General features: G+C 47.1%; 1 protein-coding gene across 8 annotated transcripts in view; it reads right to left on the bottom strand.

The window, feature by feature from the left end:
• The window catches only part of LOC119971711 (guanine nucleotide exchange factor for Rab-3A-like), a 106,971-nt gene that overhangs the window by 9,283 nt on the left and 71,738 nt on the right, over positions 1 to 25,950 (bottom strand). For 5 of the 8 annotated variants that reach the window (XM_038807641.1, XM_038807638.1, XM_038807642.1 and 2 more), the window contains 4 exons: positions 21,598 to 21,714; positions 20,530 to 20,658; positions 17,756 to 17,868; positions 17,641 to 17,664 (listed from right to left, as the gene is read on the bottom strand). In XM_038807641.1, coding sequence (XP_038663569.1) covers positions 17,641 to 17,664; positions 17,756 to 17,868; positions 20,530 to 20,658; positions 21,598 to 21,714 — 383 coding nt within the window. The remainder of the gene's footprint in view (positions 1 to 17,640; positions 17,665 to 17,755; positions 17,869 to 20,529; positions 20,659 to 21,597; positions 21,715 to 25,950) is intronic. The other 3 variants (XM_038807640.1, XM_038807644.1, XM_038807645.1) reach the window with 3 other exon arrangements.

Genomic DNA, 25,950 nt, shown 5'->3' with positions numbered 1-25,950 from the left:
GACAGAGTCGCGTGGAAGTACCTCATTGAGGGTATCCAAAGAGGGAGGCAGACAGCACAGAGTCTCACTCTATGTGGATGACCTGCTCCTCTGTATCTTGGGCCTGAAAAATGGCATGAAAGAAATCACAAAGCTTCTGGGAGACTTCAGAGCCTTCACGGGCGTCAAACTCAACCTGGGCAAAAGTGAAGTTTTCCCTGTGAACCCAAGAGGGGGAAGGGCGAGCTGGAAGGTCTCCCATTTAAAATAGCCCAAAACACATTCTGCTACCCAGGGATCCAGATAGCCCATGACTGGACACGGATCCACAAGTGGAACAGACCAGTCCGGTGGAGGAAGTAAAAATAAAAAGGACCTACAGAAATGGGATGCACTCCCGCTCTCCCTGGCGGGGAGGGTACAGATCAAGTGAAAGAGAAGTGAAAATCGCTTATCGTCACAAGTAGGCTTCAAATGAAGTTACTGTGAAAAGCCCCTAGTCACCACATTCCGGCGCCTGTTCGGGGAGGCTGGTACGGGAAAAATAAACACGAGTACCTAAAACAGTCCGACAAAGGAGAAGAAGCACGGGTGGCCTGGCCCTCCCAAACTTGCAATATTACCACTGGGCAGCCATGGCCACGAGAGTTAAGAGACACGGAATCGGCGAGGATGGAGGAGTCCTCCTGTACAGGAACCACCCTCCAGACGATCGCTATAACAGCACGCCCATCGCCGCCAGCAAAATACTCTACTAGCCCAATGGTGGTAGATACCCAGAGAACCTGGAATCAGATGAGGCCGCACCTCAGTTTAACTGAAGTGTCCACCATGGCCCCCATCTGCAGCAACCACAAGTTTCCATCAGCAATTTAAGAGGTGGAGACAGGATAGGGGGACACTGACGGTTAGGGGCTTTTATATGGGGACAGGCTAGCCACCCTAGAGGAACTGGAACTACCAAACGGACAGAAACGTCAACATCTGCAGGTCTAAAACCATTCTCCATAAAGAGACGACAAGGTATCGAAGGACCCCGAGAGACAGTTTTGGAGGGGTTACTGGACGGGGACGGTCTGTGAAAGGGAAACTGAGGGGATATATGGACAAATCTTAGAAAGGATATGCTCCCCACTGGTCAAAACAAGGGGAAAATGGGAGGTGGAGCTGGGAAGGAAATAGGGTGGGAACTCTGGAGTGACGAGCTGAACAGGGTCAACTCCACCTCCCCCTGTACAAGGCCAATACACAGTTATAATAAATGTGATAGTGTTTAAAAATCAGTTCTGCATTCATCCAACCTGAAGTAGACAATTGGCACTCATTGTAACTGGATAGTGCGAATGCCAAAGTCTACGCTTAACACATTTAAGAAAGAGTAAAGCAGACAGGTTGACATTCAATATATTGGAGATAGGTACACCAAAAGCAGCTATAGATTAACAAAGTTTATCCTCACTGTGCTGGAGTGGCATATAACTCTACATTCAGTACATTCATTCAGTGCGTTGGATGACAGTCAAGTTAATTCTACATTCACTACACCAGGGGACAGTCCACAGCAACTGACTCCACATTCACTGCACCAGACGACAGCCTACACCAACATACTTCCCTTTTCTTTAAATTAACCCTGGCTGGTTGTGGATCTGATAGTTAGTCTTGCTTCTCAGCAGGAAATAATGTTCAGAATTCCATAAATGTGACAACTGTGAAGGATAAACAGCTATTAATTTGCAGTTGTTTTTCCTGTGTGGAAATTGCAAAGTGAACTGGTTTCCTCAATGCGGGTCAATAAACTATCAACCAGCTGGTGTTTATCACCCTCTACAGAACATCTTCAGAACTGCAGATCCAAATTGAGACATTGAGGGCACAATTCTCCGCTCTCACGAAAATTTGGAGAAGAGCGGGCGGCGTAAATTTTTACAGACACGCTGGTCCGACGCCCTCCCGCTATTCTCCCCCCCCCCCCCACGGCCGCCCCCCGACACGAATCACTGCTCGCCGTTTTTTACAGCGAGCAGCTATTCACCCCTGGCCGATGGGCCGATTTCCAAGGCCTTTGCGGGCGTTTTTATGAACGTAAAACACACCTGGTCTGACCGTTCGTAAAAACGGCCGTAAAGTCCCGATCTGGGGAACCATGGCACCGATTGGCATGGCAGTACCACGGCCGTGCCAATGGTGCCATGGGCCCGCGATCAGTGCCCACTGATCGCGGGCAGCGGGTACTTACCCTGTGCACTCTTTCTCCCTCCGCCGCCCCGCTGGATCCATTCGCGGGGCGGCTGAGGGGCATACCGGCCCGCGCATGCGTGGGTTTCATGCATATGCGTGATGATGTCATCCGCGTATACGCGGGTTGGAGTCGTCCAATCCGCGCATGCGCGGCTGACGTCATCTGTCGCGTCAGCCGTCGCTAACTCTGGCTAGCGGGCTTAACGAAATTCGTTAAGCCCGCGATGCCGGAGTTCACGGCCGCGCGATACTAGCCCCGACCGGGGAGCTGAATCGGTTCCCGGTTGGGGGGGGGGGGGGGGGCGGAGGCTGGCGTCAAACGCGCCCATTTTTGACGCCAGCTTCCCGAGTTTTCGTAACTCAGGAGAATCGCGCCCCGAGTTCCTGATAACTTAACCCTTCTTTGTGTTGTAGCCATGCTGGCCACGCAAAATGGACACTGAGCCAAACTAAAATGGAAGACTGCTGGGAAACAGACAGTTTAGCCAGAACAGCAGTCTGCAAAGAGCAGTTTGCATTCTGCAGCAGCAGAAACCAGTTTGGGCTCAGGTGAAAAGACCTTAGCTAGGTGCAAATGGCAAAACGCTTTGCATGCTAATGAGGCCATCAGACTTGAACACCCACACAATAGATACATTTGGTTCTGAATGGACACATTCTAATCAAGACCCAGACATCGAGGCACCAGAAACCTCCAAACAAAAGGACATAAGAAACGCCCCCTCCATCACGGAGACCCCCTCGCATTGGGGAATTAATCCAGTATCGATAAGAAATTGATCCAATAGGTAGAGCCCGCCCGAGAAGAGGGAAGGACAACGGAACCCCTATAAAAGATAGGGACCTCGTGTTGTCCGGTCTGTTAAACCCGTGCTCCGGCCCTGACTGACATCGCGCATCCTGACTCCAGCCGTTGAGCACCAGCCGCCGAAACCGTAAGTTCAACGCTCGCTACGCGATCCAAGCCCACTAGACTCCCAAGTACCAGAACGCTTGCTGAAGGCTGCAGTGCCAGACCAGGACGAAGGCCTCGTTCTCTGACCTTGCCTATTCCTGTTAGATAAGTATTCTGTTTGCTTAAGTTTAGTTGTAGCTTAGTCTCTTAGTGTGTGCATGAGTATTTATTATAACTGTATAATAAATATTGATCGTTTGAACTTTACTAATCGGTGTATCGTCTTTATTACTTTGAACTTGACCTTGGAATACTTGTGACGTTGCCTATACGGCAACTGGCGACTCCAGAGCTAAATAATTACATAGAACAGAGCCTAGCAGTGTTAAGCACACGTCGAACTCGGAGGCGTGTTAATACACTCCAATAAACGCGTTTTACGCCCATAGTAAAACGTGCAACATTTAGTGGCGACATCCGCCGGGACCCTGTTGTAAGTGGAAACACCACAGTGTCCAGGACCCTGAAATTTGAATTAGAACTCCAAATTGCAGAGAAAGAAAGAGATCACAAGTATTCAAGGTGTTCAAAATAATAAGCGTAATTCGGAAGTGTGTTTAGTGCATGCGTACTAACAGGGCTGTAAGGTAAAACTGAAAGCTTTTTGTTGCGACAAACTTTCGGTAGTTTTGTTAACGGAAAATAGCGTAAGCCGTACCCTTTTTTCGAAACACCACCCCAGCAACCCCCTGTTCCAAATTATAAAAAGAGAGTCAGAGGAAATGGCCATGCAGGCAATGGAACGTCTGATGGATCCAGCAAAGTTTGTGGTCGCAGCGACCAGCAGCAGTAGCAGAGTAGGCCAGTGTCCCACGTGGGAGCTGGAACTCCGCAAATATCTGCAGGGAAAGGGATGGCCCCTTTGGAAAGAGTTTTGTGCAAATGAGGAGACAGGTCCCGGGAGTATAGGTCATACTTGGTGGGAGAACCTCTCTCAAATACACAAAAAGAGTTTAGGTAAAGCACGCAAGCCGATGGCGATTGTGTCCTGCTTGGCACAGTTGCGAGGCGCAGAGGAGGTCATCAGGACGCTCCGGACAGATTTAGAGGAAAGGAACCGAATGAGTAAGGTCGATGTCAGGGACATCGAGAAAGAAAACCTGGAATTAAAAGGGAAGTTGGCAGAGAAGGATAGAGAGGTGGATGATGCCAAGAGGGCTCACCAGTCTTGTCTAGCTCATCTGAACAGTTCCCAGACCCAGTATGAGAAAGCCTATCAGGACGTGCAACGTGCCGTTCTGATAAGACAGGAATCGGAAAAGCAGGTGGAGGCATTGCAGAGGCAATGTTCCGATCTCAAAGCAGCTTTGAGAGCACTCCATGCTGCAACGACCGAACAAAGACAAAGCACAGTTGACCACGCGAAATGCAGGAAACAGATTGCGGAACTGCAATCTCTGCTTTCGGTGCAGAATGGCTTCCAAAGCACCTTTGGAGCTCAGTTAGATGGGGAAAATGCCCCAGATTGGCAGGAATTAAGCGAGACAGCGCAGCGTTATGTTCAGGGAACATGTGCGCCAGCAGCTCAGCAGAAACGACAGGCACCCCAACCCCCCACAGCTCAGATCATAACCGCACCCATGAATCCCGTAACCACACAGAGGAAAGCCGAATCAGAAGGCGCCCCAGACATAACTTACACCACCCCTTTAACAGTAACCCAGCTAAGGGACGCTTGTGAAAAGATCACTCCGTTCCTCCCCACCGCAGACCCCCACCAGTTTTTCGCTAAAGTAAAACAGCAGGCTACCATGTACGGCCTGGATGAGAGAGAGCAGGTTAAGCTCACCGTGCTGAGCTTAGACCAGAGTGTAGTGGCAGCCCTCCCCGACCCACAAAACGTGGCAGGAGGCAGCCTAGAGGAGATGCACACTGCCATTTTAGATGCCATCGGGTACAATAGAGGTGACCCCGTAGAAGGATTGAATAAGTGCAGGCAGAAGAGATCCGAACACCCCACAGCATTCGCAGGAAGGCTGTGGATTCACTTCAGCGCAGTTTTCGGACAGCTAGATAGAGCGCATTTAACCCGTGAAAACATGGTTAAGTGGACGCGCACAATTATCTCACACGCAACAGAAGCAGGACAGAGCGCTTGCAATAGTTACGACCCCTCAGAAGAGGCCCATAACGAAAAATGGGTCCTGAAAAGATTGTCCCGCGCTTGGGAGCAATCGCTTCAGGCAAAAGGAAAAGTTAGATCCCCAGAAGAGGCTCAGGCTGCTGCAGATATCCAAGCAGTCAGAGAGCACCAGAAGCCCGCATGGGTAAATGAAGGCAAGAGCAGCCCACAACAGAAAGGACAGGAATGCTATAACTGTGGACAGTTAGGGCATTGGGCTAAAGAATGCCAAGCACCCCAGCGATCTCAGAGAGGCCAGCAGACAGGCACTCTGAACCGCAACAAGGCAAAACCCATCCACAATGTAGCAGTACAGTCAGGACCCACCAATGTGGACGAGACGAACTGACGGTGTTCGGGCTCCCCCACTTGGGTCTGTGACACACTATGGGACTCATCAGGGAGGCCCGTAGTCACGGCAAAAGTCAAAGGGAAGCCCATAGAGTTACTGTGGGACACAGGAGGATCCCGCACCACCATTAACTCCACAACCACGGCACACGCAGACACGTGGCCGACCACCTCCACCATCACACTTAGCGGGTTCACCGGACACTCGCAGCAGGGACATATCACAGCACCCGTAGCGATCCAGCTAGGGAACATTAGCACAAGGCACCCCGTAGTTTTAGTAAATCTTCCCCGGACAGCAGAGCACATCCTGGGGATAGATTTTATGAACGCTCACAGCTTGTCGTTCGACCCAGTGAACCAGTGTGTCTGGCGAATGGCTAGATCAGACAGAGCCCCAGCCACCCTCACAGTAGGAGACTACGCTAATCGGATTAGCGCAGTGGGAGAGTACTCATTCGACCTGACTACACTCCACACCGACAGACAAATTAAGGCCCTACTAAACAAACACAGGACAGCATTTGCAAGTCACCGTCATGACTGTGGCAGAATGACTGGACAAGTTCATGTTACCGGACAGGACCCCCGACCGCAAAAGCAGTATAGATTTCCCCTCGAGGCAGAGGTGGAAATAGAAAAAGTTATAGGCAGCTTGTTGGACCAAGGTGTACTGAGAACGGTAGCCTCCACCAACAATGCCCCTATTTGGCCAGTGAGGAAGCCCGATGGATCATGGCGTCTGACCATCGATTATCGGGAACTCAATAAAGTAACCCCCGCAGTAGCCCCAACGGTAGCTACTAGTCCCGAGACCATGCTCAAGCAGGGTCTCAACGCCAAGTACTTCACGGTATTGGACATCAGTAATGGATTCTGGTCAATACCATTGGCAAAAGCGTGCCAATACAAATTCGCATTCACTTTTAAAACACAGCAGTACACGTGGACATGCCTCCCACAAGGATTCCACAATTCACCCTCCATTTTCCACCGACAGCTGGCAAGTGGATTAGAAAAATTTTCCCGACCCGAATGTCTGGTACAGTATGTAGACGACCTACTACTGCAGACAGACACAAAGGCAGAGCACATTTCGCTTCTGGCCGAACTCCTGGAACTCTTGACTGAAATTGGCTGTAAAGTTAACCCGAAAAAGGCCCAAATATTGGAAAGTAAAGTGATGTATTTGGGATCAGTCATCACGCACGGCAAACGCGAGATCGAATTCAAAAGAATTGATTCGATTGTCAAATTGCCCCTTCCCCAGAATGTATCAGCCCTCCGGTCGTTTTTAGGACTGGTTGGCTATTGTCGGAACCACATCGACGGATTCGCGACAAAAGCCGCCCCACTTTCAGACCTCCTTAAGAAAGGAGCCCCCTGGGAATGGCTTCCGCAGCATACAGGCGCTGTGGAAGAGTTGAAACGAGCCCTTAGTGCAGCACCCGCGCTGCTAGTCCCCGACCAACTTTCACCGTACGCAATAGAGGTAGCGAGCACCGATCTGACCCTCTCGGCCGTGTTGCTTCAGGAACGGCACGAGCAGCTAAGACCAGTGGCTTATGCCTCCCGACTGTTAGACCCGGTAGAACAAGGATTTTCAGCCTGTGAGAGGCACCTCCTTGCTGTCTTCTGGGCAGTACAGTACTTTTCCTACATAACCGGACTAAACCCCATCACCATTCTAACCGAACATACACCCACACAGCTACTACTAGACGGTCGACTGAAGGACGGTTCAGTTAGCCAGATTAGGGCAGCTAGGTGGACCCTACTTTTACAAGGACGGGACATTACAGTGAAACGGACACGCACACACACATACTTAGCAGACAACCTCCAATACCCCGGACAGCCCCATGACTGTGAAATTGTAGCTCCCCTGCATAACACAGGACCCTTTTTAGCAAAAACACCCCCCAGGAAGATAGGGAACCCGAAACAAAGCCCCCAGCCCACAGACACGTGTGGACCCTTGAGGATTTATGTAGACGGTTCCTCCACGGTTTTAAATGGTGAGCGTATCACAGGATGCGGCATCTATGTAGAGGACGCGCAGGGGCGCGCTCTCGAAGAGATAGCTCTTAAGTTACCAGGTCACTTAGGCGCGCAGGCAGCAGAGCTAGCAGCCATAGCGTACATAGTGGACCACCCCGATTCTTTCCCCAGCCCAGCAGACATATATTCAGACAGCTTATATGTCTGTAACAGTTTAACCGATTTTCTGCCCCTGTGGAGGACACGAGGTTTTGTCTCCGCAGACGGAAAACCCCTTCCATCAGCCCCCTTACTCCAGCATATCCTAGAGAAAGCGAAGGACAGGACCTTCGGCATTATAAAAGTTCGCAGCCACCATAGGTCATCACCCCCTGGGAATGTAAAGGCCGACGCGTTGGCTAAGGCAGGTTCCAGGAGAGGACACTTATGGACCCCCCCAGCTAGCGCACCAGCTAGCGCCCCTGTGAGCGCAGTCCAAGTCTCACAGACTGATATTAAAGATCTCGTGGCAGCACAGAAACAGGACGGAGACCTCAGGGAGGTTTTCAAGGGAAACTTTGTGCCTGCTTACGAGCACTTTAAACACGCACTGACCACACATGAGGGTGTGATCATTAAGGACCAACTTTATGTGGTCCCACAGCAGGACAGGAATCAGATGATTGCCTTGTTCCATGACGGACACGGGCATCAGGGAATTGATGCAACAACGAGGCACCTCAGGCAACTCTGTTGGTGGCCTAATCTCAGGAATGATGTAACGCACTACATAGAGAATTGCCTGATTTGTGCTCAGAATAACCCGGAGCGGTATTCTAAGAAGGCACAACTACGGCATACTCGCCCAGTTAACGGCCCTTGGACAAACCTCCAGATCGACTTTATAGGTCCATTGCCCCCTTGTAGGAATGGCTATAAATACGTTCTGGTGGTGATAGATACCTTTACCAAATGGGTAGAGGCATTTCCCTCACGAACAAATACAGCAAAGACAGCTGCAAAGATCCTGACCCACCACATCTTCACGAGATGGGGTTTACCCCGAAGTATCGATTCGGACCAGGGATCTCACTTTACAGGACGGGTCATGAGGAACGTCCTGACAATATTCGGAATCAAACAGAACTTCCATACTGCGTATCATCCACAGTCCAGCGGGATTGTGGAGCGCATGAATCGGACCCTAAAAACTACCCTCAGGAAAATGGTCCAAGAGAACAATTCCACATGGGATTCAGTGCTCCCCTTTGCACTTATGTTCATAAGGAACACTGTCTCCACATCTACAGGATACACCCCACACACACTCATGACCGGACGCCCTATGAAAGGTACAGAATTCCTTTTAGGACTGGACATGACAAGCCCCGAAGTGACGGCCCTCACACATGAAAAGGCAGTTAAAGAACTAGTTGAGACTGTGAGGTCTGCACAGCTCGCAGCCGCAGTCCAGCTAGGGAAACGCCGACAGCAACGTACTGCCTGTTTCAATAAGACCGTCCACACCACAGAATTCCAGGTTGGGCAACAGGTAATGTTATCTGTTTATAACCCCAGCAGTTTTTTGGCTCCAAAATATTCCGGTCCCTACTCAATTTCGGACAAAATTAGCCCCTCCGTTTACAGGATAAAGTATCCTAATGGGAAGACCGCGTGGTTCCATATAAACCAGTTAAAGGCATATGGAACACAGGCCAACCATGCCCACCATGTCCTGCTAGACGCAGCAGAACACTTCACCCCGCCCACCAGAAACACTTTTCCACCATCCCCCTCACAGACCAGTTCATCCACGGACTCGCCCACGACTCCGCCCCCAGACCACTACAGACCACGCCCCGACACGCCCACAAGCTGCCACAGCAGAGACAGCAGGACAGACACTGACTCTGAAGACAGCGACAGCACACAGCCATACAGCCCACACTGCACCAACTACGACCCCGACTCCAGTGACCCCATGGAAGTCACTTACCTCAAATATCCAGAACCACCACCCGACCCCGACTACCCCGACAACACACTCGACGCCACACAATGGCACAGGGACAATTCCTACAGACTTGTCCGCAATGATGAAAGTGACCCCCGGTCACACAACTCCAAAATAGCATGCCTGATCCACACAAGGGTGTGGGATCCGGGAGAGTAGGACGACACGGTGTCTGACTCCCGACACGGCAACCCCTTTGTGACCCTGTTCACAGAGGCAGAATCAAAGTGAGGTGTCCAGATGATGTAAGATAGGAATCGTTTGAGGGAAACGATGTCCTTTCTGATGGAACCTGCACGTATGTTTGTCTTCGTTTTATGTTTGTTTGTTTTCAGGAATGTAAATGTTTCAGCTGGAGGATGGACATCTTCTTTTCAGCTGAAAAGATTGTGACCACCTCACATACACGTTAGCTTGTCTGCCGAAACTTTTGAGAACTTCGGTTTGATTGGAGATCCTTTCCAAAGCTGTAAGGCCACACGCCAAATAGCTTGTCCGCAGATATCTCTGAGAACTTCAGTGATGTCCTCAGTTGGAGCATCTTGGCTCCCTTGGTTTTTTAGGTGCCCCTCTATTCGGCGAAATAGAGGCTGCAAGTCATGGTCAACACATTCGTACCCGTTTTTCCAGGTTACTCAGGCAGTGGACAAACGGCACTGAGGACCCGCCCTGTCTGAGAACCAACCCTTGGTCAGCCAAGCTCGGGTATGGCACAGCACGCCCTACCCGGGGATTCCATCCAACTCGTACCCGTAGCGGCCCATACGCAACTCATTCGGATGTTTATTTCCAAGTTTGTTTTCATTTTACGTTAGGTAGCCCTTCGGCCGCCATCCCACATGCTATTTACATCCGGGAACATTCGGATGGTAAATCAGCAAAGCCTGCGAGACGGCTCGCAGAAGGAAGGATTGTTAGGTGTATGCTGGTCTTTAAATTCGCTTTTTGAAAAAAAAAATGAGGGGAGTCACAGGGTGTGACTTAGCCAGTCATTTTAAAGGGTCAATTGGGTTTTGAAAGACAGATGCACTAACAAGTAAAGGTCTTAAACTGTGTATTGACAGATACTGTGCTTGATCCCAAAGGTTTCAAAGGACGAGACAGAGGTCGAAGCCAGGATTGTCAATACCGGAGGAAGAAGGAAGAGAAAGAAGAAGAACAGCAAAATGATGGAAGCCCACTTATTACTGTTTAATGTCATATGTATATGTGTGGAAACAAGACACGTTTCCCCCACAACCCCCACCGTAAATGTTTCCATTACAGCAAACCCCCAGTGCTCAGCTCTGATCAGCGAGGTTCAGACCTGGTGTACTAAATTCATGACGTGGTACTCCATGTCCTACATAATCGAATCACTGTTGGTGATCGTGATCCTCATCATCCTAGTGCAGACCCTCAGGTTGAGGAAATGGAAGAGGAGAGCCTCTCGTTCCAGCACCTCACCCATCTATAGAGTGCAATCCCCCATCTTCGGATTCCACCAAACCCCTCAACCCCTCACTGATTACAACACTCTGTAAATAAAATTCAGCCATGTATTATATTGTTCCATACTCGACTGCCGAGTTGGGAAGTGTGATGTTGTGGTGTGAATGGTTAAGATTTTAGAGTGATTAAATGTTTAAGTTAAGGTTAAGGTTAATAGTGATAGGTAGAGGTTCCCAATTGTAGTAATGCATGTCCCTTTTGACATAGGGCCAAGTAGAGATGTTAGTTAAAAAAAAATTTCTCTTCTTCCCATAGTTTAGAACAGAGTAGAACAGGAACTGGCAAGAGGTCAGAACACAAGGAGGCAAAGTACATAGGTGATCCTTCACAATAGTATGATTGTGAGGATCACAAGGAGGGAATGTAGCCATGCTGGCCACGCAAAATGGACACTGAGCCAAACTAAAATGGAAGACTGCTGGGAAACAGACAGTTTAGCCAGAACAGCAGTCTGCAAAGAGCAGTTTGCATTCTGCAGCAGCAGAAACCAGTTTGGGCTCAGGTGAAAAGACCTTAGCTAGGTGCAAATGGCAAAACGCTTTGCATGCTAATGAGGCCATCAGACTTGAACACCCACACAATAGATACATTTGGTTCTGAATGGACACATTCTAATCAAGACCCAGACATCGAGGCACCAGAAACCTCCAAACAAAAGGACATAAGAAACGCCCCCTCCATCACGGAGACCCCCTCGCATTGGGGAATTAATCCAGTATCGATAAGAAATTGATCCAATAGGTAGAGCCCGCCCGAGAAGAGGGAAGGACAACGGAACCCCTATAAAAGATAGGGACCTCGTGTTGTCCGGTCTGTTAAACCCGTGCTCCGGCCCTGACTGACATCGCGCATCCTGACTCCAGCCGTTGAGCACCAGCCGCCGAAACCGTAAGTTCAACGCTCGCTACGCGATCCAAGCCCACTAGACTCCCAAGTACCAGAACGCTTGCTGAAGGCTGCAGTGCCAGACCAGGACGAAGGCCTCGTTCTCTGACCTTGCCTATTCCTGTTAGATAAGTATTCTGTTTGCTTAAGTTTAGTTGTAGCTTAGTCTCTTAGTGTGTGCATGAGTATTTATTATAACTGTATAATAAATATTGATCGTTTGAACTTTACTAATCGGTGTATCGTCTTTATTACTTTGAACTTGACCTTGGAATACTTGTGACGTTGCCTATACGGCAACTGGCGACTCCAGAGCTAAATAATTACATAGAACAGAGCCTAGCAGTGTTAAGCACACGTCGAACTCGGAGGCGTGTTAATACACTCCAATAAACGCGTTTTACGCCCATAGTAAAACGTGCAACAGTGTCATTCTTACTAATGCATCGCTAAATGCTGGTCTACAGTCTTTTGCCAGGATTTGAGCAATATTGCTTACATTCAACTTTCATATTCAGTAAAAACACCCTTCCTTCATTTGAATCATAGTTTTAGAAATCTTAAGAGTAAGCTTTTATTTTTAAAAAATGTATTAACTCAGGTAAATCGGTATAGAATTTAATTCCTTTCGTCGAAGGGAATTATTTAAAGATACTCAGTTCAGAATCAAGGCAGCACGGTAGCACAATAGTTAGCATTGTTGCTTCACAGCACCGGAGTCCCAGGTTCGATTCCCGGCTTGGTGACTGCCTGTGCGGAGTCTGCACATTCTCTCTGCGTCTGCATGGGTTTCCCCCAGGGGTTCCCGTTTCCTCCCACAAGTCGCTGTTAGGTGAATTGGTCATTCTGAATTCTCCCTCAATGTACCCGAACAGGAGCCGGAATGCGGCGAACTAGGGGCTTTTCACAACACTTCATTGCAGTGTTAATGTAAGCCAATAATAAAGATTATCAAAAACCGTAGTTGTCCCTGGTTTAACTCTGCTCTCTAACTTACTTCAGTAGAAATATGTATCCTGGTGGATGACAAGGATGACTAAGACCCAGGGAGACTGGCTTTCCTTCAGGAAAGATATACTCAAGCCATAAGAAAAGGCCACGGCTGATTATTGTAAACTGGAAAATTTACTACTTCAGGATATAATCTCAAATAAAATTTGGTAAATTGTGAAATGAGAGAATAAATTCCTCCTCTTCAGTTGCCCACATCTAGAACTTTGAACGTTATTGTAATTACAGGTAAAATGTCAATGTTGGACCTGTTCAATTCTTATTTATTAAAGCAAAACATGCATTCCACATATATAGTTAATAATAGAGCCAATTCTGTTCCTCCAATGTTCATCAATACTAACGCTTCCACTTGTCTTTAGTTTTTCCTCACGGTGTGTCACCGTACCAGAGGGGTTAGAAAAACTAGGCAGTTGGTACTGATGACCTGGATCGTTTTTTTTGTCAGAATTGCAGTTTATATAATTTCTCCCCCTCTAGTCCCTAACCATTCAAAAAGCAGAAATTCCTTTAGTATGGAAGCCCACCACTGTCCTGGAACTCAAGGAGATATAGTTCAGATCCAAACTGCTCCAGACCTATTTTATTTTACCCTGTCTAAAGGATTGCCTAGGAGCAGCTCGCTTCTTTCTAGACACTTCAGAACATTTTGTCAGATATGCAGTCTGGTTTTCACTCGGAACATGGATCTATTACAGCTGCAACAAAAGTTTTAAATAATATTATAACTGCCTTAGACCAGAAACAAAGTTGTGTTGCTATTTTTATTGCTCGAGGCATTTGTTGATCATTTTATACTTAGGAAAAAATGAGACATTGGGCAAAATCTAATGGTCGCACCAGACTCGGGTCATAACGCATACAGCAAATCTCGAGAGGCCTCTTGTGATTATTTACAGGGCACGCTACGCCTCGAAGAGATCGAATGGGATCTCAGAAGATGTTGCGATCTGGATCCCGCCCATTAAAGCATGCTCGGATATGCAGTCTCTGGAGTTACACAAGGTGCGGGATCTAACCCCCGCATCTTGAAGACCCCGAATGAGCACCGGTAAGTGCAGGTCTCCACAAATGTGGACCAGGCATGCCGGCACTTTGCGGGAGGAGGGGGGAATCTCCCTGACGATCAGGGGCCCTTGGGTAGTTCAGTTCTGGGCAGGGTGGTACAGTGGCACCCTGGCAGGGCATCAAGCAGAAATGAAGCAGAGTCCCGTTCAATAGCGCGGCCATTTTTGATGCTGCCGGTGCCGGGAAACACCCAGCTAAAATGTGCTCAACACGGGAGTCTGTTTTTCTAATGATGTTTGGTGTGTTCATGTTTGGTGTGTTGAAATCTAATCATATTTGGGGTGTTAAAATCCGACAGACTTGTTTCTGGCCCTTGTGTCCCACAATTTATAAAGTGTCAAGTCTAGATTTGGTTTTCTGTATTGCAGAAGTCCTGCTTTACTCGCGTTACCAGATACACGATGGCTCAGCTGTCTATCCTGCCGGCTTTTGATTACCGTGACCTCACTTGTAAAACCTCATTTACAAAACGGCCTCCAAAATCTCTCTTGGCAAGTTAGATGTCCTCTTTCCCCTCTACAATTAGATTTGTGACTAGTGTCCCTTTTCAAACCAATCACTGGTGATCTGTACTAATTCACTTGCCCTCATTACACACAGGACACCAAGCGCACTGGTCAAACTTTGCTCAAGGAAATACCTGCCTACATTTCACCGTCTCTTCTCAAGGTTGGAGCCCATGTGACTTGCCAAATTGGTCACTCCAAGAGTGGGCAGAGTCTTTCGGTCGCAATTAATTTCAATTTGCAGCTGGCAATTGTGGTGATATGAATCACTGTAAATACGCAAGGGGTTAATGTAAGTACACAGACTAGATAGACACTAGAGGGAGCACCAGAGAGATGACACACAGACATTCAACCAGTAAGATAGGACACGGCGAATGTGCATTCACGACACACACAGGTGACACTACACCAACCTATATATAAAGGACACAGCGCACATGATCTTCCTCTTTCCAGTGGAGACACTTAGTGAGTACACAGGGATGATTAAACACATCACACCCACCACATGGATTGTAGCAGACTGGTTCGTCAGTCTGAGTAGCTATAGCAGGATTAACAGGAGAGTCGAATCCAAGTAGGAGAATTGTTAACAGTTTAATAAATGTTTTAAAGCTATCTCCAAGTCTGAACCTTCCTTTGTCAGAGTGCACATCAAGGAAGCAGCTTATGCTACATCAAGACCATAACAAAAAAAGCAATAACGGTAAATAAAGCTGAAGCTAACTAACTTTGTTAAATTGTTAATCCTGACGGTAAAGTGAACCTTTTCACTGAAGGGTTAATTAAGGCTCTGTTGACTGTATTTAGTGAACCGTCAATTATCTTTCACTGCTACTTTGCATAAATTGTGTTGTTTAATTGTGTTGTGTATTTTCTGTTGCTGCAATGTTGGCGTCTTGGCCAGGCGTTATTGTAAATAAAAATTGGTTCTCTATTGGGTCACCTGGCTAAATAAATAATTAGGGAAAGCATAGACTGAGAACAGGCATCTTGTTAAACTGCCTGACCCTTCCATCCACTGGCTGGGATTTTCAATTCAGAGATGGGAAGCCAACTGCTGGTTCACTTCCAGGTCCTGACCTCATGCATTCCAGACACGGCCCGTTAATGGCAGGACGTGGACTCCAACCGAGGACAGTGGGTGGGCTCCAAGGCTAGAGAGCAAATTGGAGCCTCTCCAGCACAGACACATCAACAACCCACCAGCCAAGGTGAAAGCTGCAGGTTCGAGAAAGAAGCCACCCCAACATGACGCCACCCTCTGAAGAGGAGATCAGTCTGCAAAATCAAAATGGCCTCAACTGTGATCTCGGAGAGACAACCTGCCCATGGATGGCCAGTGGCCACAGCCGTTATGGATGGTGAGATCTGCCCCTTGCATGCACCATCACCCCGTCTCACTTTCCACCCCGAGCCCACAACAGTAATCTGAATGGTTCAGGATCGGGGCCTTGGCAGCAAACTGGCACAGAGGCTGGTGGTTCAGGACTGTCCTCCTGCCCACCTCCAATCTGGACCCCAAAGCATTCAGAAATGCAGCCAAACCATCCATAAGCACTGCCCCATCTACTTCATCCCCAAATGAGACATTTGCATAAAACACTCCCAGATCCCCAAAAGGTTATCAAGCAACCTCCATCAGTCAAACACTGACAGAATAATCTCCAGAGACGATGTGGCTCCCCCTCCCTACCCACATGCCCTCTTCCCACTCCCCAGCAGGAATGGAGTTTTTGTTCAATCCATTCAAGGGATGTGGGCACCACTGGCATAGTGAGGGTGACAATAAAGATTACTTTACTTTATCACCGTCCCTCATTGCCCTCAAGGTGGTGGTGGTGAAATGCCTTCTTGAACCGCGATAGTCTATGCGAAGATACTCCATCGTGCCATTAGGGAGGGAGTTCCAGGATTTTGACCCTTTAACAATGAAGGAAGGGCGATGTAGCATGTCAGGGTGGTTTGTGATTTGGGAAGGGAACTTGCAATGGTGTTGCTATGCACCTGCTGTCTTCTTCCAAGTGGGTCTCGGTCCCCACAGATCTCTCGCAAATTTAAAAAGGTCCACAGGACATGTTTGAATACATTGGAGCTTCTTTGTGCCAGTGATATACTTCAGCCTTATCTAGCTACAGAACCCTCCGCTACATCCATGAGATTATCCATTTTCCACATCAGCCATCCTGCAGCTCTACAAGTCAGGTTTGGCAATTTGGAACCAATTTCCTGGTATATCAGCAGACGCCACTAGAGGTTGAATCGTAAATGTCGCACTTGCATCCAGCAGTTAGAGGCGATGTTAAGTACATCAATGGTAGCACAGTGACGCAGTGGATTAGCCCTGCTGCCTCAAGGCGCCTAGGTCCCAGGTTCGATCCTGGCTCTGGGTCACTGTCCGTATGGAGTTTGCACATTCTCCCCGTGTTTGCGTGGGTCTCACCCCCCACAACCCAAAGATGTGCAGGCTAGGTGAATTGGCCACACTAAATTGCCCCTTAATTGGGAAAAATGAATTGGGTACTCGGGGGCACCACGGGTGGATTGTGGATAGCACAATCGCTTCACAGCTCCAGGGTCCCAGGTTCGATTCCTGCTTGGGCCACTGTCTGTGCGGAGTCTGCACATCCTCCCAGTGTGTGCGTGGGTTTCCTCCGGGTGCTCCGGTTTCCTCCCACAGTCCAAAGATGTGCAGGTTAGGTGGATTGGCCATGATAAATTGCCCTTAGTGTCCAAAATTGCCCTTAGTGTTGAGTGGGGTTACTGGGTTGTGGGGATAGGGTGGAAGTGTTAACCTTGGGTAGGGTGCTCTTTCCAGGAGCCGGTACAGACTCGATGGGCCGAATGGCCTCCTTCAGTACTGTAAATTCTATGAAATATGAATTAGATACAATCCCAGAGAACATGCAGCACCATGGCCCCAGAATAATAGGATTTACGAGTTTACAGAAGCATATTAGCACTCGGAGTAAAAGCTCGTTGCAAACAAAAGTTAGTGTGCATTAGGATCAGGATTATTTATGCAAACACTTACGTCAATACTTCAGCCCGCCACCCGCTAGAAGAGAGAGAGAACATCAAATGAAGAGGAGAATCAGACCAATTAACAGCAATCAGATCAAAAGGTGTGAAGAAGAACAAGCTCTTACTTTGGTCCTCCACATTCTATCGCTGAGGCCTTGACTACTGGCAATGCTTGGGCAGCAGCTGGTTCAATACTCAAAGTGTTGCTTTCCACAGCAGCCTGGACTGCTTCTGTCAGCTGACAGAGAGACACACACAGAGAGAGAGAGAGAGACACACACACACAGACAGGACAGAGAGAGAGAGACACACACACACAGACAGAGAGAGACACAGACAGAGAGAGAGAGACACACAGACAGAGAGAGAGAGAGAGACAGGACAGAACAGAGAGAGAGAGAGAGAGAGAGAGAGAGACAGAAACAGAACAGAGAGAAAGAGACAGACAGAGAGAGACAGACAGACACAGACAGACAGAGACAGACAGAGACAGACAGAGACAGACAGAGACAGACAGAGACAGACAGAGACAGAGAGAGACAGAGACAGAGAGAGACAGAGACAGAGAGAGACAGAGAGAGACAGAGAGAGACAGAGAGAGACAGAGAGAGACAGAGAGAGAGAGACACACAGACAGAGAGAGAGAGACACACAGACAGAGAGAGAGACACACAGACAGAGAGAGAGACACACAGACAGAGAGAGAGACACACAGACAGAGAGAGAGACACACAGACAGAGAGAGAGACACACAGACAGAGAGAGAGACACACAGACAGAGAGAGAGACACACAGACAGAGAGAGAGACACACAGACAGAGAGAGAGACATACAGACAGAGAGAGAGACACACAGACAGAGAGAGAGACACACAGACAGAGAGAGAGACACACAGACAGAGAGAGAGACACACAGAGAGAGAGAGACACACAGACAGAGAGAGAGACACACAGAGAAAGAATATTGACAAACAGCAAGACATTCAATCACAGAGCATGCATAATAAAAACAGAAAGGAGAAAGAACATAAAAAAATTATATTAAGAAGGAATTTATTTGTTCACAAAAGATTCATTTTACCCCATACAGATTGAAAAAGTTAATTTAAGTCCAATAATTAGAGAAAACCCCTATGTTCCCATCCCCAATAGTGTGGCACAGTAGCACAATGGTTAGCACAATTGCTTCACAGCTCCTGGGTCCCAGGTTCGATTTCTGGCTTGGGTCATTGTCTGTGTGGAGTCTGCACATTCTCCCCGTGTCTGCGTGGGTTTCCTCCGGATGCTCCGGTTTCCTCCCACGGTCCAAAGATGTGCACGTTAGGTGGATTAGCCATGCTAAATTGCCCCTCATGTCCAAAAAAGGTTAGGTGGGGTAACGGGGGTAAGGTGAAGGTGTGGGCTTAGATAGGGTGCTTTTTCCAAGGGCTGATGTAGACTCGATGGGCTGAATGGCCTATGATTCTAGGAAATATAACTCTCTCATGTTCACGTTTCTCATTCTCCGGTTTCATGTTGTGATGCAGACTGCTCCTCAGACACAAGGCAGCGACAGGAAGGAACCCTGGGCCCATTCCACCCTCCAGTTTCTTTTCCTTCCTTTCAAAAAAGTTAACTAACACAACAGACTACACTGGTCTTTGGTGTTCTAGAAATGCCCCCTCTTGCTTCAAAAGTGCTCCACTCAATACAATGTATATTTAAAGTGCTTTTAAAGAACTACACCCAGGAGGTAGTTTGGAGGCATAAATTATGGCCAATAACACAATTTAATTTTGTAAATCCTGGAAGGGCCGACTGCCTAATTTAGTCAGAAACTAGAGTCCTTCCTGTTATTTCCTTTGTTTCCATTTTTGAAAAATAATTTTTGGTCCGCAGACCCATATGTGACCTTAAAGCAGGAGACTCCAGCTGAAGCAACCTGCTTGCCAGGACATGTGTTCTTAGGTTTAGTATTTTGGAGAGGACAAACAGACTAATCAACGCCGAGTAGATCAAGAACTAGCTGGCTAGCAATCTGTGGGTTGGCCAAAGACAGTGTTCTGCCTGACAACAGTCAGTGATTGGTTCCTGCTTGATGCTTTGAGAGAGAGAGAGAGAGAGAGAGAGAGAGAGAGAGAGCTTGGCAGAACAGAATCTATAGAAAAAAAGTAGACAAGATTGCCAGAGAAAATCACCTCAAGTTTAGAAGGAAGTCCCACCAGAACAAAAGCTTGAATTCCAAGATCCTTTAACCATTTATTTTTATTAATATTTTCTTTACCTCTCAATTACCCTTCCCCCTCTGTGCTGTTTGTCTGTGTGTGCGTTCGTGCTAGTATGTGGGGATAGTTAGGAAGGTGGAGTTGGGAAAGGGATATTAGACAGTCAGTTGCATTTTCTGTCCGTTAAGATTAATTGTGTTAGGGCGGCACGGTGGTTAGCACTGCAGCCTCATGGCACCGAGGTCCCAGGTTTGATCCCGGCTCTGGGTCATTCTCCCCGTGTTAGCGTGGGTTTCGCCCCCACAATGCAAAAAATGTGCAAGCTAGGTGGATTGGCCAAGCTAAAGTTGCCCGTTAATTAGAAAAAATGAATTGGGTACTCTAAATTTAAAAAAAAGAAAAAGATTAAGTGTGTTAAAAGTTACAAACCCAATGACTGCAGTTTATTGGACTCAGTCAAGGTCCTCGGGTATTTTAAATAAAATATAATTTAACTTGTTTTGTGCAACTCCATGTCAAGTGGGGCTGGAATTGACTGCGCACTGGCCCAGGGTGTCATAACAGAGTCATCACGAGACACCCTAGATGTACGGAAGGTCTATAGGATATTTGTATGATAAATATTCATCCTCCAGAACACTCAGGCAACCACCTTGCTCTGTCTGATGACAGCTGACTCCAATGGTTAAAACTCACCTCATGCTTGGCAAAGGAAAGACATGGCCTGATGTCCTCTTGGTAAATCCTCTCCAAGAATGGGCAAGTCTTATCCAGTGTCGGTTCTTCCTTCCATGCCTGGAACTCTTCAAATAAAATCAGATCGATCTGCAAGCAGCAGGGCAGGGATGTGAGGAAAAGCAGTACAGGAGCTTTTCAATCAGACCTCACAGGCATGAATGTGACATCCAGTAGGCTGTCAAGGTGACTTGTATTCCTTCCCAGATAATGCTGACACTCCACAGATAATGCCGATACTAACTGCATTACAACTCCACTGGCACATTTAGTACCTCCGCCAAATAGCCTTTCTTAAATATAGCTAGTGGATGTCAACAAGCTATTCTACCATAGAATGCAGCATAGCCAAGCACAATCCTGTCCTAATGGGTTAATGAGGGAGGGCTGTTTACCAGTCACTAACAGGTTAGTGAGGGAGGGCAGTGCCCCAGTCACTAATGGATCAAAGATGATGGGGTGTGATCTACTCACTTACAGGTTAATGAGGGAGGAGGTGTGTGACCCAATCGATAAGAGTGAGTAGAGGAGGCAATACTTAAGTCTGTTCCAACTCCAAAAGTTAGTGATATCACAAAGCTATTCTTAATCCAGATGTGTATTTAATTCCTCCTCTTTTTTTAAACTTCTTCTTCTGGTGATCATTATAAATTGCTGTTGTTGGATACCAGGTGATATTGTGCCAACAATCTGTGCTGTAAATCACACTCACTGAGAAAGCTCGAACCCTATTCCCCAAGAGCTAGAACATAAAGACGTTCAATCCATTAGCCTGGGCTAGAGGTAAATGACCAGGGTCTAACTCCTCTCCCCCCTCTCCACCCACATAAACCCACCGCACTGCTCTCCCCATAGCCCCATCGCATCCCCCTCCCACCATATCACCCACACCCAGGTAAACCCACTACATCTCCTTTTAAATCTTTTCCATCTGGCTCTCATATCAAGAGGAATAAACAATCATGCAAAGATAATTATTTCAGTCACATAATGTAACAGGGCATTCAGAGCTCAAGGTGGCAAAAGTACCTGATGCTCCTGCATCGATGACGACTTGGTAAGATGCTCGTACGGCTCAGGCGTGACATAAATCGCCCTCCCAGGTACAATGCAGAGCAGCAGAGAGAGGAGAGTGGGAACTCCTGCCTTCAGGAGCACCATGAAAAATCAGTGTTAGTAGAGTTAAAGAGTATTAGAACAGAGAGACAGGGGATTGACCAAAAGACCAGAGACAAGGCACAGGCTAACACCAGAATCAGTGTGTGTGTGTGTGTGTGTTGGGGGGGCACTTTGACCCTCACCTGTTTTACTGTCAAGGGTCTCTCAGTAGAATTTGTTAGTTCAAATAACCACAATGCCACCCCACCCCATCATTTCTAAATAGTAGAGCCCTGTGGTTTCAGCCTTGCTGGCAGTAGTGCCATACAGTTATACCAGGGTGATAGGGCTCAGTGTCCCTCAATTTCTACAACCCTGGAATTATCGATATTAGTTATCTATGCCCCTCATTATTTTATAGACCTCTACAAGATCACCCTTAAGCCTCCTACGCTCCAGGGAACAAAGTCCCAGTCTATCCAGCCTCTCCTTATAACTTGAACCATCAAGTCCGGGTAGCATCCTAGTAAATATTTTCTGCACTCTTTCTAGTTTAATAATATCCTTTCAAAAAGGGTGACCAGAACTGTATACAGTATTCCAAGTGTGGTCTTGCCAATGTCTTGTACAAGTTCAGCAAGACATCCCAGCTCCTGTATTCAATATTCTGACCAATGAAACCTAGCATGCTGAATGCCTTCTTCACCACCCTGTCCAGCTGTGACTCCACTTTCAAAGAGCTATGAACCTGTAATCATAGATCTCTTTGTTCTGTAACTCTCCCCAACTCCCTACCATTAACGGAGTAGATTCGGCCTCGATTCGATCTACCAAAATGCATCACCTCACATTTATCTAAATTAAACTCCATTTGCCATTCAATCGGCCCACTGGCCCAGTTGGTCAAGATCCCGTTGCAATCCTAGATAACCTTCTTCATTGTCCACTATACGACCAATCTTGTGTCATCTTCAAACTTATTAACCATGCCTGCCAAATTCTCATCCAAAATCAATATAAATAACAAATAACAGTGACCCAGCACTGATCCCTGAGGCACACCGCTGGTCACAGGCCTCCAGTTTGAAAAACAACCCTCGACAACCACCCTGGATCCTGTGAGATTTAACCTTATGCAGGTTGTTGAGCAACCTGCCATGCGGTACCTTGTCAAAGGCCTTCCTAAAGTCTATGTAGACAAAGGTCGGCTGCACTGCCCTCATCTACCTTCTTGGTTACCCCAGGCCAGGTCTTCTCTAAAGATGGGTTGTTGTTGTTTTTTTTGTTTTTTAAATGCAACAATCAATTATATTTTATGGTCACCATTACTGAGAATAGCTTTCAATTCCACATTTTTTTAATTGAATTTACGTTGCATCAGATGCCAGGGTGGGATCTGAACTCCCACAGCATAATCCTCTGAATTACTATTCCAAGTAGCATTGCTGTTATGCCACCATCTACCTCCCCCAGTTTGGCTGAGAGTAAACAAGGGAAGATACAGTTTGCTCCAGAGACTGAGTGAGCGTCGCCTCCACATTGAACGAGACCCTAACTCAAGTCTGCTTACTGCAAACCCCGCCCTCCCCCCGAGTTTTTGAATACTACAAAGTCATGAGGGAAATCAGATAGTAAAATGAGGTTAATGACTGGGCTTGATGCCTCAGGCATCGAGGCTGGAAGCAAAGAGATTGAGGAATTAAGAACATAAGAACTAGGAGCAGGTGTAGACCATCTGGCCCCTCGAGCCTGCTCCGCCATTCAATGAGATCATGGCTGATCTTTTGTGGACTCAGCTCCACGTTCCGCCCTGAACACTATAACCCTTAATTCGTCAAAAAACTATATTTATCTTAAAAACATTTAAAGAAGGAGCCTCAACTGCTTCACTGGGCAAGGAATTCCATAGATTCACAACCCTTTGGGTGCAGAAGTTCCTCTTAAGCTCAGTCCTAAATCTACTTCCCCTTATTTTGAGGCTATGCCCCCTAGTTCTGCTTTCACCCGCCAGTGGAAACAACCTGCCCGCATCTATCCTATCTATTCCCTTCATAATGTTATATGTTTGTATAAGATCCCCCCTCATCCTTCTAAATTCCAACGAGTACAGTCCCAGTCTACTCAACCTCTCCTTGTAATCCAACCCCTTCAACTCTGGGATTAACCTAGTGAATCTCCTCTGCACACCCTCCAGCGCCAGTACGTCCTTTCTCAGGTAAGGAGACCAAAACTGAACACAATACTCCAGGTTTGGCCTCACTAACACCTTATACAATTGTAGCATAACCTCCCTCGTCTTAAACTCCATCCCTCTAGCAACGAAGGACAAAATTCCATTCGCCTTCTTAATCACCTGTTGCACCTGTAAACCAACTTTTGCGACTCATGCACTAGCACACCCAGGTCTCACTGCACAGCAGCATGCTTTAATATTTTATCATTTAAATAATAATCCCGTTTGCTGTTATTCCTACCAAAATAGATAACCTCACATTTGTCAACATTGTATTCCATCTGCCAGACCCTAGCCCACTTCTAGCCACTAGCTTCACTTAACCTATCCAAATCCCTCTGCAGACTTCCAGTATCCTCTGCACTTTTTGCTTTACCACTCATCTTAGTGTCGTCTGCAAACTTGGACACTATTGCCCTTGATCCCCAACTCCAAATCATCTATGTAAATTGTGAACAATTGTGGGCCCAACACTGATCCCCGAGGGACACCACTAGCTACTGATTGCCAACCAGAGAAATACCCATTAATCCCCACTCTTTGCTTTCTATTAATTAACCAATCCTCTATCCATGCTACTACTTTACCCTTAATGCCATGCATCTTTATCTTATGCAGCAACCTTTTGTGTGGCACCTTGTCAAAGGCTTTCTGGAAATCCAGGTATACCACATCCATTGGCTCCCCGTTATCTACTGCACTGGTAATGTCCTCACAAAATTCCACTAAATTAGTTAGGCATGACCTGCCCTTTATGAACCCATGCTGCATCTGCCCAATGGGACAATTTCTATCCAGATGCCTCGCTATTTCTTCCTTGATGATAGATTCCAGCATCTTCCCTACTACCGAAGTTAAGCTCACTGGCCTATAATTACCCGCTCTCTGCCTATCTCCTTTTTTTAAACAGTGGTGTCACGTTTGCCAATTTCCAATCCACTGGGACCACCCCAGAGTCTAGTGAATTTTGGTAAATTACTACTAGTGTATTGCAATTTCCCTAGCCATCTCTTTTAGCACTCTGGGATGCATTCCATCAGGGCCAGGAGACTGGTCTACCTTTAGCCCCATTAGCTTGCCCATCACTACCTCCTTAGTGATAACAATCCTCTCAAGGTCCTCACCTGTCATAGCCTCATTTCTATCAATCAGTCACTGGCATGTTATTTGTGTCTTCCACTGTGAAGACCGACCCAAAAAACCTGTTCAGTTCCTCAGCCATTTCCTCATCTCCCATTATTAAAACTCCCTTCTCATCCTCTAAAGGACCAATATTTACCTCAGCCACTCTTTTTTGTTTTATAGATTTGTAGAAACTTTTACTATCTGTTTTTATATTCTGAGAAAGTTTACTCTCATACTCTATCTTACTCTTCTTTATAGCTTTTTTAGTAGCTTTCTGTTGCCCCCTAAAGATTTCCTAGTCCTCTAGTCTCCCACTAATCTTTGCCACTTTGTATGCTTATTCCCTTCAATTTGATACTCTCCCTTATTTCCTTAGATATCCACGGTCGATTTTCCCTCTTTCTACCGTCCTTTCTTTTTGTTGGTATAAACCTTTGCTGAGCACTGTAAAATCGCTTGGAAGGTTCTCCACTGTTCTACCATAAAGTCTTTGTTCCCAGTCTACCTTAGCTAGTTCTTCTCTCATCCCATTGTAATCTCCTTTGTTTAAGCACAAAACACTAGTATTTGATTTACCTTCTCACCCTCCATCTGTATTGTGTTCAGGCTGTGATGGCAGCACACAAATTATAGAAAAGTTTCCATTACATTTTCTATTTCAGACACCCAAGCCCTACTCAAAACTGGGAGGGGGGGGGCAGTTATAATTACCCTGGAAATGTGGGTAGGGGGCAGTTATAATTACCCTGGAAATGGGGGTAGGGGGCAGTTATAATTACCCTGGAAATGTTTTGCCTGACATTTTTAAAATCGAACAAGTCACTGAATCGTAACCCATGAGGATCATGTAGCTTTACTCAGGCAGACAGAGAGCAAGACAAGAAAACTAAGACAGACAGACAGACAGACAGGAAGGAGGGAAGACA

This window comes from Scyliorhinus canicula, chromosome 9 (genome assembly GCF_902713615.1).
Source record: "Scyliorhinus canicula chromosome 9, sScyCan1.1, whole genome shotgun sequence".
Classification (NCBI taxonomy): Eukaryota; Metazoa; Chordata; class Chondrichthyes; order Carcharhiniformes; family Scyliorhinidae; genus Scyliorhinus; species Scyliorhinus canicula.
This window is presented reverse-complemented; position numbering and strand designations above follow the sequence as displayed.